This window comes from Thermoascus crustaceus, assembly GCF_041956765.1.
Source record: "Thermoascus crustaceus strain CBS 181.67 unplaced genomic scaffold VTN00scaffold_1, whole genome shotgun sequence".
Taxonomy (NCBI): Eukaryota; Fungi; Ascomycota; class Eurotiomycetes; order Eurotiales; family Thermoascaceae; genus Thermoascus; species Thermoascus crustaceus.
The window spans coordinates 1,634,085-1,650,588 of NW_027192527.1; the positions used below are offsets into that span (position 1 = coordinate 1,634,085).

General features: G+C 53.3%; 5 protein-coding genes across 5 annotated transcripts; 3 read left to right on the top strand and 2 right to left on the bottom strand.

The window, feature by feature from the left end:
* Positions 1-51: 51 nt before the first annotated feature.
* On the bottom strand, positions 52-4,297 carry VTN00DRAFT_576 (uncharacterized protein; the record flags this gene model as incomplete). Its single annotated transcript, XM_069432325.1, has 2 exons — positions 52-4,000; positions 4,062-4,297. 2 exons carry the CDS (start codon positions 4,295-4,297, stop codon positions 52-54), a joined length of 4,185 nt encoding a protein of 1,394 aa, XP_069291283.1.
* A 1,802-nt stretch (positions 4,298-6,099) lies between these two features.
* On the top strand, positions 6,100-9,073 carry VTN00DRAFT_577 (uncharacterized protein; the record flags this gene model as incomplete). Its single annotated transcript, XM_069432336.1, has 3 exons — positions 6,100-6,492; positions 6,542-7,680; positions 7,747-9,073. 3 exons carry the CDS (start codon positions 6,100-6,102, stop codon positions 9,071-9,073), a joined length of 2,859 nt encoding a protein of 952 aa, XP_069291284.1.
* A 758-nt stretch (positions 9,074-9,831) lies between these two features.
* VTN00DRAFT_578 (uncharacterized protein) lies at positions 9,832-10,728 on the top strand (the record flags this gene model as incomplete). Its single annotated transcript, XM_069432347.1, has 2 exons — positions 9,832-10,423; positions 10,532-10,728. 2 exons carry the CDS (start codon positions 9,832-9,834, stop codon positions 10,726-10,728), a joined length of 789 nt encoding a protein of 262 aa, XP_069291285.1.
* Positions 10,729-11,271: 543 nt separating this feature from the next.
* VTN00DRAFT_579 (uncharacterized protein) lies at positions 11,272-13,208 on the top strand (the record flags this gene model as incomplete). Its single annotated transcript, XM_069432358.1, has 2 exons — positions 11,272-12,790; positions 12,853-13,208. The coding sequence occupies 2 exons, from the start codon at positions 11,272-11,274 to the stop codon at positions 13,206-13,208; spliced, it is 1,875 nt and encodes a 624-aa protein (XP_069291286.1).
* A 37-nt stretch (positions 13,209-13,245) lies between these two features.
* VTN00DRAFT_580 (uncharacterized protein) lies at positions 13,246-14,604 on the bottom strand (the record flags this gene model as incomplete). The annotated part of the gene is made up of 2 exons (XM_069432370.1): positions 13,246-13,318; positions 14,405-14,604. 2 exons carry the CDS (start codon positions 14,602-14,604, stop codon positions 13,246-13,248), a joined length of 273 nt encoding a protein of 90 aa, XP_069291287.1.
* Positions 14,605-16,504: the final 1,900 nt, after the last annotated feature.

Sequence of the window (16,504 nt, forward strand, 5' to 3'; positions counted from 1 at the left end):
GAGAGAGGCTTTTTTCCCTTTCCGACTAAACCGAACCGACTGACTCAACTATCAAGGGTCAGATGCCGTCTGCCTGTCTCTGCCGCCAAATGCTCCTCCGAAACCGCTGCCACCTCTGCGTTTGCCCTGCTCACTGGGTGTGACAAGCCTCACCTTCTTCGGTGACATCATACCAGTGGAGGCCGGGCCCGGTCCCGCAGTAGTAGCACCAGAACCAGCACCAGCAGCACCACCCGGTGCCCCAGTGCCAGCCCCAGCCGCGGCGGGAGCGACACTCAACATGCCTCTAGCCTTCTCAACAGCCTTACTTTCACCGGTGGCCCAAGAGTCGCGTTTGACAAATCCCACGCTCGCCTTGCGGCCAGATGCGTCGCGCCGTTTGGACTCCTCTTGGGCGAGCGCGCGGTTCTGCTCACGACGTGGACCGGGTCCACAGTCATGCATGCAGCCCGGTGTGGCGCAGCCGCCTTCGCTGATGGAGATGTCGCTCAGCCACGTGGTTATGCAGGCTAAGTGGCCGCCATGCCCGCAACCTTGGCACCATGACCATAGAGCGGAGCCAAAGCGGCGGGGGACGGCGTAGTCGTGGGAAGCTTGGTCAAGACGCTCCATCTCGGAAGCAGGGATCGGCTCGGTACTCGCAGACGAGTGGGATGACAAATCGGAAGCTGTACTGACATCATCGGACTCCTGGTCTGCGGAGGAAGCAGAGGAGGTGAGTTCGGTAGACGGCTCCGCGGTCCATTCCGGCGGCGGATCCAGACTCATACAGATAGAACAGGGTTCTTGCGGTGTTTGGCAGCGATAGCAACGGCTGTTATCTCGCTTTGGATTCTCATATGGTCGCTTGCAGTTGTAGCAGAACACGTTGATGTAAGTGTCCGCCTGGGCATATTCGTAGACGGCTGGATAAGTCGGGACGCAGAGAAGTCGAAGCTCGGCCGCCTCGACATACATAGACAGCCGTAGGAGGTGCTCATTGTACGTCTTAAGGACCAATTCACATTCCTCGTACGGAAGAATCTTTTCACATGCGTAGAAGAGAACGTGTAGTTTATGGAGAAGATGAGCGGCGGTCTGGATGTCAGCAGCCGTGCCGCTGCTGTAATAGTGTTTGATCGCCTCTCTAAGGATGACCTGGGCGCTCCAAGGCTTGGTTCCTGTCAGTTCAGGGGTTAGAGGGATGGTGGCCCCTTCAAGACCGTCGACGCCTCCTTGAGAATCCGGCTGCGCGGATCCATTTGCGCCAGGTGCATTGCCACTGGGCGCAGAGGAGGGCTCCTGATCGAGGTCCTTCGTCCGAATGGACTCCATTAGAAGCGGAGGAGGGCTGGAAGGACGCTCAAGGTGGACATTATTGGTATCAGAGAGGGAGTCTTCGAATGGCATGTCTTCGAGTTGGTCATCTTTGTCATCGTGTCTGAGGGCAGAAATCAAGGGCGAGCCAGCCTCTGCCTCATCCACCTTTTGTTGGACGTTTTCAACCTCTGTGTCCCAGTCTTCCCCGTCCACCGGAGGTGTCCCTTGCGGCCTCATACGTGGAGAGAATGAGGTACCCATGGATTTTGCACGATGAGAACTGTCAGTAGAGGCGGAAAACATAGGGAAACTATCTGCAGAGTCATGGCGGGCATAATGACTTGTCTGAGGAAGTTTGCTTGGCTCGCCCACCGGTGGATCAAATGACAGTAGCTTCTTGGGAAACTGCCTGTAGTCACGGATGGCGGCCCTTTTGTCTTCCATTTTCTGCTCAAAGTCCTCATCGGAAGCCCCTTTCCCATCCTCCTGGGAAGCTTGCAGTCGCCATTCGGCTCTGCCAGCAATTGCACGCGGTGCGGACCTCTGGTCACTATCTGTCTCCTGAGGGACCGTCTCATGCTGCGTGTCAGATGTCGGACTAACGGACAACTCCTGCAAATCCTCACTAGGCTGGGACTCATGGTGCTGAAACTGTTCCATGGGCTGTGAATCTGGATCAGATATTGCAAGGTCATTAGAGCTCATTGTGCTGTAGTCTGCACTCATGATAGCCGGCGGGAGCGGCTGAATGTCAACAAGGTCGTTTTGAAGGGAGACATGCCGAGAATTGGAGCTGCGATTGGAGCCAGGCGGCGAATCAGGCTGTGGTTGCGCGAGGGGCGTGGTCATGTTGGAGGTGCTCTCAGCGTCCGGGACGACTTTCATAAGTCCTCCTGTCTCCATCACTCCTTTGAACAAGCGAGTCTTCATCTTCTCATGTTTCTCTTCTTCAGCATTATGGTGTCTGTCAGCTGGCTCCTCTTGTTTGGACAGCCTTTTCTTGACGTTATCAGTTCCCTTTTCACGCACTCGCCGCTGCTCCTGTGCCCTGAGCTGAAGCTCTTGAATGACCGAGTACTTCACAATCCTCCATGTCTGGGCCAACTTAAGCAACCCAACCTCTTCCGCACGCTGCGCATTATGGTCAAAGGCATCTAACAAAGTTGCCAAAGCATCCCTACGCTGCAACCCACTTACCGAGTCTCGCATCAACGGAGAGTAGTTCTGGGCCAGGTACTGGAACAGCTCCGGATTGGTAGTGACACCAGGGACACGCCCAACCGCTCCAAATTGACACGGTTCACGGGACTTGCTTTCTGCCAGCGTTTTCTCAAGAGGAATAACCGAAGGATTATCCTCTGTGGAGGGTGGAGTATTGCTTAATGATTTTGAAGATCTCATGCCAGAGACTCTACTGTGCCCTTTACGGAGAGACGCGGTAAGTACAGAATCGTCGAGGCTTTCATCGGTTAGACTCTGACTCGTTGCTTTCTCGCCGCTACTACGTTCCTCTTCTCGGAACGCTAGGAACTCAGTCGTGTTGATACCCAGGCCACGTCGCTTGGTACGCTTCTGTGAGAATGCGAGCACATCACCATTTGGACTCCAGGCGACGGAGCACATCCGTCGCTGATTGATTACTTGTGGAGCGTATCTGATATCAGTCTGTGTGAAAGCACCATTCTCGCCCACGGTCCACAGCAAATCTTTGGAGTGCCAGAGAAGATCTGTCGTCAACGAATCGTATCGGTCAAACTCCTGAAATGGCATGTGCGGTCTCCGAATATCCCAGAGATGGATACGGGGATCTTCCTTGTCATAGGACGTGACGAGCTGAGTCGACTGCCAATCGCCCAATCCTTCAGACTCCGAGTCCCAACTGGGTGGGCGCCATCTCACGTTAACCACCGCTTGTGGGGTTCGAAATTGAAAGGTAGGTTTCTGCCTCCTCTCTGCCGAAGACGAGAAATCCCAAACTTTAACGTGCTTATCCGTGCCACCGCTAACAAGATGCTTCCCATCTGGATGCCAGTCGACGGCAAAGCAAGGCTTGTCATGCGCAGCGATCCTCAACACAGGAGCATTCGCCTTGCGGTAGTCCCAGCACTGGATTGCACCGCTGTCGGTTGCAGTAGCGAACATGACACCATCGCTGGGCGACCATTTGATATCCCGAACCGCATCGCTATTACCGTTATATTGCTCCTTGCTCCCGGTCGTCACTACACCCCGTTCCCCGGACGCCGCCCGCAAGTCCCACATCCGAATGGTCGAGTCTTGGCTCCCCGAGAGAAGCCAGGAAGGGAGATGCGGATTGAACGCCAACCTATGGACCTGCCTGCTATGCCCATGAAACCGGGCGAGCTCAAGGCCCGCGCGGTGCAGGTCGTAAATGACGATCCGGCCATTGGCCACAGCAGTCGCGATGATTGTGTCATAAGCGCCATGGGACCACTTCACATCTTTCACTGCCAGCTGGTCCTTGTGTTTCGCGGAGATGCCGCCCGCAGGACGATGGGTGGATGAGTAGCTGATGACCGCATTGCGGATGTTGAACTCCTCCGAGGTATGGTCCCGCGAGACACGGATGGTCTTCAAGATTTCTCGACCCGCGATCACGGCGTGTGTCTTATGAGGAGAGATATCAAACGAAGCGATTGGAATCCCAGTCTTATGGGTAACGGTCTGGGAGGCGCCCGGCCTATGTCCCTGATTAGCGTGCAAACCATGGAACAAAGCATATCACGATGGGGAGGCATTACAATGACTTTGTCCGGGTCGGCCTCGGCGCTGCGGACGATGCTTCATTGCGAGCACTCTCACGAGGACTGGGAGGCCTGGAGCCCGAAAAGAAGGGTTGAGCAAACCTGGCCAGGGCGCTGGTCGCCCGGTTTGCATACCTCTCCTTCTGCTGCAGCGGCGGTGCGGGCGGAGGGGGGGGCGGAGGAGGGGCCCCCGCAGAGAAGGTTCGGGTATGGGCTCGAGACGGATCTGACATGATGACCTCAGACCAAGGCTGAGTAACGCGACTGTGATCGGAGCTCCATTGCCCGGCGGTACTCGAGGCAAGACCAGGCCCGGGCGGGCAGAGACCAGGTCTTCGTGAGGATGAATCAATGGGTGGCAAGAACGCGTGATATGTTTTTGAGACCTCAATGGCGCTGAAACTAGAGGGTCCAGTTGATGCAGGGCAGAGACAAGAGAGCGCGCGGCTGGGACCGCTGGGTCAAATGTGGTGGAGGGGCAAAGAGTGACGGGTGGGGGTGGAAACAGGAGTGTGCGACAGCTTGTCGACGTCTGCGGAAGGGCTGGCAGGACTATGCATGGATCGACATGGAGGGTTGTTCCCGTCTGCGGAGGCTGATGGACAGAGGGCCTTGTGTGCAGCAGTGCGTCCCCTTGGAGGCAGGATGGAAGGGCAGAGACGGCCGACGTGCGGTGAGATATGATGTATCTCGGCAGATCTTGATCCAGATCAACAGCGAGGCTCTGCGAGCCCGCGTCAAAGGTGGAGCGGAATGCGGTCGGCCGGCGCGGTCCTATTTGTTCAGCACTAGAATCGTCCAGTCACCGTATCGACGCATCTGAGCTATATACGCTTGCTGGGCCCAAGGACCAGGTACTCCAGCCGACTAGCATTCTGTAGGTGATGCACGTCTTTTCCGTGCATATTCCTCGTCGAGCTGCCAGGGTCCTGGCGTCGGCCCGGCCTCTCTGTGTCTCTCCAGGTGAAGGATGCAAGCACCGTAGGCTGTCACCATCCATTCCTGGCCGTTCTGCCGGCCTTATCCCAATGTCCTCACCGCTCACTCATCTGTGCTGGCTGGTCTCTCGTTCTCTGCTTTCCCATCGGTGGCGTCATAAAACAGGCGCACCGGGTTACTTGTCGAGCTCAGCGGATACGTGCAGTGTGGCCACTGGCTTCCCGGTCTATCATTTTCAACCGGAGCTTCGAACTTGAGCTAACGGATCCTCCTATCGTCTTGGCCGCTTCCAGCTCCTCCCGCCACTGATCAGCTCGCTGCTCATATCGGGCACACACTGCTCGACATCACCGGAAACATCTGGTCGTGATACTCCCCTTTTCCCTTCCCTCCCTTCCTAATTCTGAAGACACCCCCTTCGCTTCTCTCCTTCTCTTGCCCAGAGCGTGAGACACGAACAAAAAAGAAAAAAAAAAAACTTTCCGATCTCCGTACCTGGCCTTTCGGAGACCGTCCCTGCCCTGCGCTGGCTGCGGCCTCGGCGCTCCGCTCTCCCTGCCCGAGCCACAGACTAAACTTGCCTACTCGAGTCTATTCCTCCGTAACTTGCGGACTTAACCACTAGCTCTCCACCATCCTTACCTGCCTGTTCGGCCCACACGGTCTTGCTTCCTCAACACCATCCTCTCTCCCTCTACGCTCTGCTCTCGTGCTTTTCTCTCGCTGCCTTTGCTACGCACGAGTGGTGGACGCGTCCTTGCAATTCGACGCTCTTTCCCACCGTAGTCGTTTTTAATTGATTCCCTGACTTTCTTTTGCTTGTACTGTACAGCACCTATCCGCAGCATCTTATCATCATCTCCGACGCTCCGGCGATCACGGTCTTTGGCTGTGGCGTGCTGAGGAATTGCTTGCTGGCAATCGGTCTCTGGAGCGAAACTTGAACCTCCTGCAGGAGCCGGAACGGTCCTTTCCGATCTCTTCATCCCCGCCACTCACTCCTCTCAGATCGGGCTCGGTTTCTCGTGTCATGGAAGCACAGTGACAGTGCTTACTGTTCGTGTGGTTTCGTGGAACGGTAGGAGGAATTTTCACCATGGGCTTGTCAACGTCAATGGGTGGCTCCGCGCCTTCGGTCTCTAACGAGAAAGCCCGTGTCCTGCTCGAATACGTGCGCATCGGTGCACCGATCTTCCTACTGGTCGTCTTCATCATAGCTTTCATCGCGAACTCTATCGTATCGGCCAAGCGCCTCAACAAGAATGGGAATGCCTCTGGGACGGGACCGGGCGGGAGACCGCTTCCCAAACGGTCCAGGAGTACCATGGCAGTTCCGAAGGAACCCCAGGTCTTCTCCCCCGCAACCAAACTTCTCTTCAAGTGGCTGTCCGTTGGGGTCCTAGTCACCTACGTTGCGGATGCTGCGATTAATATGGCACATACCTTATTTTACCGATCTGAGCACTGGTGGTGTGGCCAATCTCTTGTGGTAAGTAAGCAAATCGATTCCAAAGGGGCAGTGGCTGACTTCTCCCAAGATCTATGTCGTGGGGTCATTCTTCGTTTACGCGATCATTCTCGTGTCGCTCCTGGATACAAAGCCATCTCCGACTTTCGCTCAGTTTGTCCCATGGTTGGTCGCGATACCGATCGAGTTGATTATTCTCGGCGCCTCTCTTACCATCTACGTCCATCCCCACCACGAGCCGGTTGTTGGAAACCCACATGGTGGCCCTCTGAGAAAAGGCATCACTTTCTGGGAGACTATGGAAGTGGTGTCAAATATCGTCCGGATCTTGATCCTTGTTGCGATGGTCTTGATTTACGTTGTCAATTCCGTCGGACTGAAAGGCCGTGGAGGAAAGGCCGCTCACCGTCTCTCAGACGGCCCCACGGAGACGACCGGGCTGCTCAGCGCTTCTGCCGCAGAAAACGGTTCTGCGAACGGCGAGGGGTATGGCTCAGCTAACCAGAATTCTGGCCAGAATGCTCCTAAGCCACCAGACCCCTGGGTACGCCCGACCACCATACCGTCTACCAGCTGGTGGGAGTATCTAAGCGGCTACTCCTTATTCTTCCCGTACCTCTGGCCGTCCAAGTCCCGCAGACTGCAACTTGTCGTCGTCGTCTGTTTCCTGTTGATTCTTCTGCAACGGGTCGTCAACGTCCTGGTTCCATATCAGGTTGGGGTCATCACAAACATCCTGTCCAAGGAAGAAGGCGGTGAATTCCGTATCCCCTGGCTTGAAATCTGCTTGTACATCCTCTACCGATGGCTGCAAGGGAACCAGGGCCTTATCGGCTCACTGCGTTCAAGCCTGTGGATCCCAGTTGGACAGTACTCCTACATGGAACTGTCTACAGCTGCTTTCGAGCATGTCCATGGACTGAGCCTCGATTTCCACCTGGGCAAGAAGACTGGTGAAGTGCTTTCCGCGCTCAGCAAAGGAAACTCTATCAACACGTTCCTCGAACAGGTTACATTTCAGGTTGTGCCCATGCTGATAGATCTGTGCGTGGCCATTGGGTATTTCCTGATCGTTTTCGATGCCTACTATGCTCTGGTCGTTGCAATCGTGACGTTTTGCTACCTCTATGTGACTGTACGGATGGCTCAGTGGCGAGCAGAGATTAGAAGACAGATGGTCAATGCTTCGCGACAAGAAGACGCCGTCAAGTAAGTTGAAAAATCCCCTACCCAGTTTGTGGGAAGGCCCAGTGTGACTGACAGTGCAACTGCTAGGAACGACTCCATGGTGTCTTATGAGACTGTCAAATACTTCAATGCTGAGCAGTACGAGTTCAATAGATACCGTGGTGCGGTCACGGACTTTCAGAAGGCCGAGTACCATGTCTTGTTCTCTCTTACCCTGATGAATACGTGCCAGAACACGGTATTCATGCTTGGGTTGCTCATAACATGTTTCATTGCCGCCTATCAAGTTTCCATCGGCCAGCGCAGAGTCGGACAATTCGTTTCACTGTTGACCTACATGGCACAACTCCAAGGACCGCTGAACTTTTTCGGCACATTTTACCGTTCTATTCAGTCGGCATTGATCAATTCCGAGCGCATGCTGGAGCTGTTCAGGGAGCAGCCAACTGTCGTGGATAGCCCTTCAGCAACCCCTCTGCCTGTCTGCAAAGGTGACATCAAATTCGAAAATGTCGAATTTTCGTACGATTCGCGGAAGCCCGCGCTGAACGGCCTGACCTTCCACTGTGAGCCTGGAACCACAACTGCCTTGGTTGGTGAGTCCGGTGGTGGAAAGTCCACCGTGTTCCGCCTGCTCTACCGTTTCTACAATGCTGCCAATGGAAGTATCCGGGTTGACGGCCGCGACGTGGAGAGCGTAACCATCGACTCACTTCGGAGTCACATCGGTGTTGTGCCACAGGACACCGTGCTCTTCAACGAAACTCTAATGTACAACCTGAAGTACGCCAACCCCAATGCCACCGACGAGGACGTGTACGAGGCATGCCGTGCTGCCAGCATCCACGATAAAATTATGTCCTTCCCGGATGGCTACCAGACCAAGGTCGGAGAGCGCGGTCTGCGTCTTAGTGGAGGTGAGAAGCAGCGTGTGGCCATTGCACGAACTATTCTCAAGAACCCCCGCATTATTCTTCTTGACGAAGCCACGGCCGCTCTGGATACCGAGACTGAGGAACACATCCAAGAAGCGTTGTCTACGCTTGGCCGCGGACGCACTATGCTGGTGATCGCCCATCGTCTGAGCACCATTACAACCGCTGATCGTATTTTGGTCCTGCATGAGGGCCAGGTTGCCGAAAGCGGCACCCACGATCAGCTTCTCGCTCTCAAGGGCCGATATGCCAGCATGTGGCGCAAGCAGATCCGTGCACAGAAGGCGGCTGCTGAAGCGCAAGCCTTGCAGGATCGTGCGGAGCGTCTCCGCAGTTCCTCAACGACCGCAGTAGGGGATGATAGTTCCAGCCAGTCTGACGAGGACCGCAACGGCCATGCCGTAGCCCGAGAGATCCCTGGTCGTTACCACCACAGAATGGGTGACGATCGATTCAGGGCATACGGACATTCTGCATGATTCTCAACAGCTCTCCCCTCATTCCTGGTGGACTCCGAACAACTACGCGTGGTTCGCGGTGAAGCGGTCTGAAATATCGGAAAAAGGGTAGAAAAAGACAAAAACACAATATTGAAATCATGTGAGAGTATAAGGATGGGAAAGGCATGAACAGCCAAGTTACTTTCGGGTTTTGTTTTTTTTTTCTACGATGAACATATGCGAGCACCTTTCTTACGACCCTGAACACATTATGACGTGCACGACACACAGCATACTCGATACGGTCCATACACTCCTCTTCTTCTCAGAAAGGCGATTTTATTGAATTGCCTCGGACGATAGGTTGTCACATACCCCTAATACCATTAGAGACTAAAATGTTTTTTTTTCCTGTTTAATATGAAGGGTGGAGGGAGGGAAGAGAAAAATAGCACTACTAGTAGAACATAGACTCGGTGGATAGTTCCCCGAGATCTCAGCAATGAAATATTATTTGTCAAACTACCTTTAAGTAGAAAAAGATGCAAGGCATAGTATTATCTCGATGCCTGAGAACTCGTAGCGTGGAGTTTGCGCTCGGGCCGTCGCTAAGACCAAGTTATTGGACTTCGGCCCCAGGTCCATCTCCGCATCTCATCACATCGCGATGCCTTGATGAACAAGGCGCATGTTCTTTGATCCGTTTTCTCACCTCTGATTTGTCTCTTCGGGCCTTGCAAACATCCATTTTTTTTATCAATCACCAGTCAAAAAATTGGCAAACACGTGCATTGCCAATGATGCGTCCTCCGTCGCCGCAGCTCCTGCGCGCCCTGCGCACTTCTATCTCAACAACAGCAACAACCAGCCAAGCTACCACTACTACCAGCTACCTTAGTCGAAGCGCATCATCACCATCGTCACGGGCCCTTCGAACGACTACCTCCCCTTTTCTTCCCTTTCAGTACCGTCTCAGCAGCAGCAGCACCGGCAACCACGCCCACCGCCCCTCACGGATCATACCGCGTGCGCACCCGCGCAGACCAGCCACCCACGACCGCGGACCACGGTCCCCGGAGGAGACCCAGACCGACTTTGCGGCGCTCAACGTTCTGGGGGATATCCCCGCGCCGGCGAGCGCCATCGACGCGTGTCTCGATGATGGGTTCCATCTGAGCAATGGGACCAAGGTCACAGGCGGGGATGGGGTGTTGCTGGTCGGTGGAGAGGCGTTTGCATGGAGGCCGTGGGAGGGGTTTGATTTGAATAAGAAGGGATCAGGAGGGAAAGGGGACGGTGATGTAAAGGGGATGATGGTTAATGCGAAGGGGCAGTGGGAGGTTGAGGAGCAGGTTTGGGGGCTGTTGGGGCTGGTGTGGCCGAGGCCAGGTAAGTTTTATCTATGCACCGCCCTATAGCTAAAAAAATAATACCTCTTATAATATCTGTTTTTTTGTTGTTTGTTTGTTTGTTGCTGACGGATTGTTTTTATTTCAGACCTGCTAATCCTCGGTCTCGGAGCTTCAGTCTTCCCCATTTCCCCTGAAACGAAGAGACATATCAATTCGCTGGGCATCCGGATCGAGATCCAGGATACCAGGAACGCGGCTGCGCAGTTCAATCTGCTGGCGACCGAGCGGGGGGGTTCTGAGGTCGCCGCTGCGTTGATCCCTGTTGGATGGAGAGGGAGATGATTGATGGTTGGGGAGGACAGAAGATACCCATGTTGTCATTCTTCTAAAAATCAGCGTCGACTCTGCCCGGGACTGCTGACGGTTGCAAGGGGTCAATGGCCATTTGCCTTGTCACCGTAATGTACATTTCGGACGTTACGTTGTATCTAGTTGCCCTGTGTATGGATTGTCATGCTATCTGTACAGGTCTGTCTATCTGAGCTGGTCTGAAGAGGCACCGGCTTGAAGTGGATACTGGAACGTTTTCAGTAAGCAGCTTGCAATTGCGTCACGTATATGTATACAATCTTCTAGGTCCGAATAACGGCGGTTCACCAGACCGACAATCGACGTCTTCGCAAGTTGGGCAGCATGTATGCTGCAGAGAGATGTATACACCGCTGTTCTCGAGCTGTGACGTATCGTGTCGGGCGCCAAGCCCCGTCGAGCTCACCTCCGCATGACCTCGGAGAGCTTCTCCCTTGCAGCTCCATCGCCACTTAACGTGACGCTTCTCCGTCCATTCTTTTTCCTTTTTCCAACAAACACTCCTTATCCCTCACCATGCCGCGAGACGAGCCTCTTCTGGCTCCGCGGCAGTCGACCGACGACCGCTCGTCGGTCCGCAACGACACTGAGGAAGACGCCCTCTTGACCGGAGAGCGGACTGACCGCCGCCAGCAGCGCCGCGGTTGGGCTTTCTGGAGGGAGATCGGTCTGTTCACCTGGGCTCTCGTGGCCACCGTCGCAGTCGTCATCCTCGCCGTCGTCTACCAGCACGAGAGCACTCGAAACCACCCGGACTCCAAGGAGTCATGGGGCCCCGGCGGCAAGCCGACCGGCAAGCGCAACCTGATCTTCATGGTGTCCGACGGAATGGGCCCGACGAGTCTGTCGCTGACGAGGAGCTTCCGACAGCTGGAGGAAGGACTGACAATTGATGACATTCTGGTACTGGACCAACATCACATCGGGTCGTCGAGGACGCGGTCGTCGTCCAGTCTCGTCACTGACTCCGCGGCCGGAGCGACGGCCTTCTCCTGCGGCCTCAAGAGCTACAATGGAGCCATCTCCGTCCTGCCCGACCACTCTCCCTGCGGTACGGTCCTGGAGGCCGCCAAGCAGGCTGGTTACATGACGGGTCTGGTCGTGACCACGCGCATCACGGACGCAACGCCCGCCTGCTTCGCGTCCCACGTCAACTACCGCTCGTACGAGGATACCATCGCGGAACATGAGATTGGCGAGTACCCGCTGGGCCGGGTGGTTGACCTGATGCTCGGTGGAGGACGGTGCCATTTTCTGCCCAACTCGACCGACGGCAGCTGCCGTGCTGACGACCGGGATCTGATCCAGATCGCCAAGGAGAAGGGCTTCAGCTACGTCGATGACCGGGCTGGATTCGATGGCCTGAACGTGGGAAGTTCCGCCAAGTTGCCCCTTCTGGGACTCTTCGCGGAGCGTGATATCCCCTACGAGATCGACCGGCGCTTCCAGAAGGATGTGTACCCGTCCCTCGAGGAGATGGCTCGCACTGCCCTGACCGCTCTCAGCGAAGCCACCAAGGACAGCGACAAGGGTTTCTTCATCATGATCGAAGGCTCCCGTATCGACCATGCCGGCCACGGGAACGATCCCGCGGCGCAGGTCCACGAAGTCCTCGCCTATGACAAGGCCTTTGCGGCCGCTCTGGAGTTCCTCGAGAAGGACTCGACCCCCGGAGTCCTGATTAGTACCTCTGACCACGAGACCGGTGGCCTGGCGGCCGCAAGGCAGCTGCACAAGTCCTACCCGGACTACAAGTGGCTTCCTGGCGTTCTCGCCAACGCTAGTCACTCGTCCGAGTATCTCCATAACAAGCTGAACCAGTACCTCAACAGTGATGGCAAGAAGCTGAACAAGTCCGCGCAGCGGCGCTACGTCCGGGAGGAGTTGCTGGAGAAAGACTTTGGTGTCACTGACGCCACGGACGACGAGGTCGACGCTGTCCTCGAGCATGATCCCTATTGGCCCTCCAGCTATGTCTTCGCGGATATCATCAGCCGAAGGGCACAGGTTGGCTGGAGTACACATGGTCACTCTGGTAAGCTGAGCCATTTTCCTTGAAATATCAATCTCTTCTAACCTTTTGATTTCTCAATCTAGCTGTCGACGTCAACATCTACGCCTCCTCCACAAAGGACGCCTGGGCCCTCGTCGGCAACCACGAGAACACCGAAATCGGCTCCTTCATCGCCAACTACCTCGACCTGGACCTGCACAACGTCACCAAGCAGCTCCAGTCGTCGGGACTCTGGACCGGTCCGTCCGTGAAGGCCAAGACCGACACCGTGCAGGAGTTCTCCTGGATGGGCGACCCTCTGGGCGCGGACGTCCGGACCGACCAGCTCGACACGTACCACGGTGATTTCAGAAAGCGCTCGACGGATCTCCCTGGGGCGGATGAGCCCGTCCCTGTGATTGGGAAGAGGAGCAGCTGTGGATGTGGAGCCGTGCATTGATGAAGTCAATGGTTTTTTTCTGTATGGGTTTCCTTCATCATTTAGCATTTGTGATTTTGTTTCTTTGATTGAGGGGATCCCTCGAGTGAACGGAACATAAGCGGATTTTCCTAAGAACACATAGCAAGAACAGCATACCATCATCATCGAATCATCGTTTGGGGCTTAGCTTATTTATTCATTTTTATTTGCATGATATGAATGGCGTTAGTACTTTTTCTTGGTGGAGGGTGAACAATGAACAACTTCTAGGTTTGTCATTTACATGGCAGTACATTAAACCTTCTTATCGTATCATATTATATCATATCGCATATTGGTTATTTTTGGTTTTGTCTGTTTGTTTCTGTTCAGTTTAAGAAATGCAGAAAGCTTGGATTAGCTTAGCTTTATCATTATCTGACCATGCCAACATACATACAGGCACAAAAACCCTGAATTACCAAACCAGACTAGACACGATCCATGCTCATCCTCATATCCAGACAGTACATGTACATGGTGAAAAGGGGAAGTGGGATCCCTCCCGATAGGGATTGGGGAAAGGAGAAAGGGGACTAGAGGTGTAATGAAAATTGAAAAAATAAGAGAAAAAGGGGGGAAATAATGCCAATAGGTATGTTTTTTTTTCTTTTAATCTTTTATCCTTTTTTGGTTCTCTCTCTCTCTCCCCCTCCCAGGGTCTAAGTGAATCAAAGACATCAGAATAGATAGACAGGGAATATCGGAACAGATATGGGACAGTCACATAAAGAAAAAAATGATGGGATCTGATAAAAGGAAAACAAAAGAAAGAAAAGGAAGGAAGAAAGTATTCCAAAAAAAGCCTCCATTAACCAAATCCAGACCGACAGATAATCACCACAGAATTCTCAAATTCCCAAAACTCCATCCTCATGCAAGCTTTTTTCCCCTGTTATGATGATCGTCGTAGAAATGAATGAACGTGATCTACGACGAGCGGTCCGAAGAGCAAGGGCTTTGGCAAAGCGAAAGCTTGGAAAAAGTGCCCATCCATCCCCCTTCCATACTTTGACATTATGTAGGGCGTCTATTATGCAATAGTCCTTCGACAAAAGAACAAAAAGGAAATCTCTTCTCCTGTCCTCCATCAACCACCCCTATAAAATACCCGCCGAACGTCCGATCACCAGCTTTCGGCTATCCGGAACAACCTCAGACACCGGCTGCAATACCGGTGCGACACCAACCAGCCGACGATGTTGACGCCCAGCCGGGGCTTGCAGTCCGGGGGGTTGAACGGGAGGAGGAACATGTCGCGCTGGTAGGGGTCGTCGATGCGTTGCAGTTCGCGCAGGAGGGTCTGGCAGAACTGGTGCAGCTCGAAGTCGGGGTGGCCGCAGTGGAGGCATCTGGTGCCGCGGTAGAGGCACATGTTGCCTTTTTCTTTCTTAGTCTTCCAACTTCCTGTTGGATAGGGAGATTAGGGTAGGTAGGTAGATAAGGATGTCAGGGGCAGAGAGAGAAAAAGAAAAGATGAGAGGAAGCGCCGTTCTCCTCTTTCTTCCTGTGTATTGTCCGTTCCCTAGGAAGGAGACTGGAAAGTGTGAAATGATAGTGGTAAGATATTTTGAGAAAGATGATTGTTGTTGGAAAGGCTTCTTTCTCTCTGCTTCGGATATAGCAAATGATGCTATCAAGACCACCAAGAGACGAGAAGAGTATTGCTATCAATAGCTATCTTGCACGGGAACAATCCAAGATTTCCGTTAGAAAAAAGTCCCACGGTCCACTGGAAGACGGATCATTCCAAGAACGATTATATAATCGATAGAGAAAGAAAGAAGAAGAGGTTCCATGTCCATCGGCCATGGGGCTTAAATTCAGAACTTCGGGGCCAAAGTGCGTATTCACTGTATACGTAGGCAGCATCCCAGGACTGTTTGTCTGGGTGGCTTGGTGAGGTGGTGAATGAGGCTGGCAGACACAGACAGGGCGTTGTAGGCAAAATAGTGAATGAATATGACCTCAAAGGGAAATTCTGCTCTCAACCAAGAGACAAAGAGTCATACAGAATGTTCCCGCCAGCGCAGCCACGAAGTATATCAATCAATGAGAAGGAACCTAGCGCTTAACAGCCTCGTTAGATGTTCGCTTCCACACAATCTCGATCACCATTCCTCCGTTCAAGGTGCGGAGTCACCTGAGTAACAGGCATACTCCACGTCATTGTGCATTCTGCTCTCAGAGTCATTCTCGCAACCAGAAAGGAGTACGGAGGACAGCAAAGGGTGCTGAATAGTGGTCAAAAGCAAACAGCATAGTTGAATGGGGCCAAACTGTGACACACTGGGGCTGAAGGTCCAATCATCAAAGGCAATGCCTTCAGCCCATCCAAGGTAGATTGAGAGAGATCCTAATACCGGGCCGGCTAGCTATTTCGATAGAACCTTTATGTGTCAGATATCGTTACGCTGGAGTTGACAATGGGGTTGGACGAATGAGAAAACTACCTAGGTTATATAACTAGTCGGGCTCTTGCATAGAATTGCCCCACTTGCAAGATGTCATGTCCCAAATCTGGACAGCAGATGGCTGGTTTTCCATATTGATGTTGTCTGTTTCTGGCTCCGGAGAGAAGCTGGACATGGCAAGATCATCAGATATACTCTTCTGCTTCAAGAACGCGGATGCGAGATGGCGGTCAATCTGGAAAGGAGTGCTACTATAAGCGCGGTGTTTGTCCAGAAGAGAGTTTCTTTACAATGGCCATCGTCCAGATTGTTCTGTAACAAGATCACAGGTGTGCCTTGCAGCCTAGTTGGCCATGGATGCATAGAAACGTCTGATAGAAGATGAATTGTCATCAACAATAGCTATCTGAACCGATATTCTTTGAATGTTGCTTCCCTGGCAATATTCGGAATAGAATATGCGGATAGACAGCTCATTATCTGCGGGTTCTTTGGGTGATATAAACTTAGTATATCTTAAAAGCCCCTACCTGGTTCACGCTGAACGGAACTTGCTGACCAATGACTAGGGATCCCGGCCGGATCTTGTCTCATTCCGATAGCCACGCGAAGATGATCCTGCGACCCATCTTGACCTGGTGCCCTTTCTATTTTGCAAGCGGAAGATCTGATGCGGGTAGCTGATTGATAGATAGCATTAGATTACTATGTTCAAGCCAGACGTAGAATGGACATGGGATATCATTTCTGCAGCAGACACTGCGGGGGTCAGAAAGAAAAGAAAACAAAACTCAACGTAGATACATCAAGATCAGACAATAGATGGCATACCGGAAGCAGAAAGCAAGATATTATCATCCT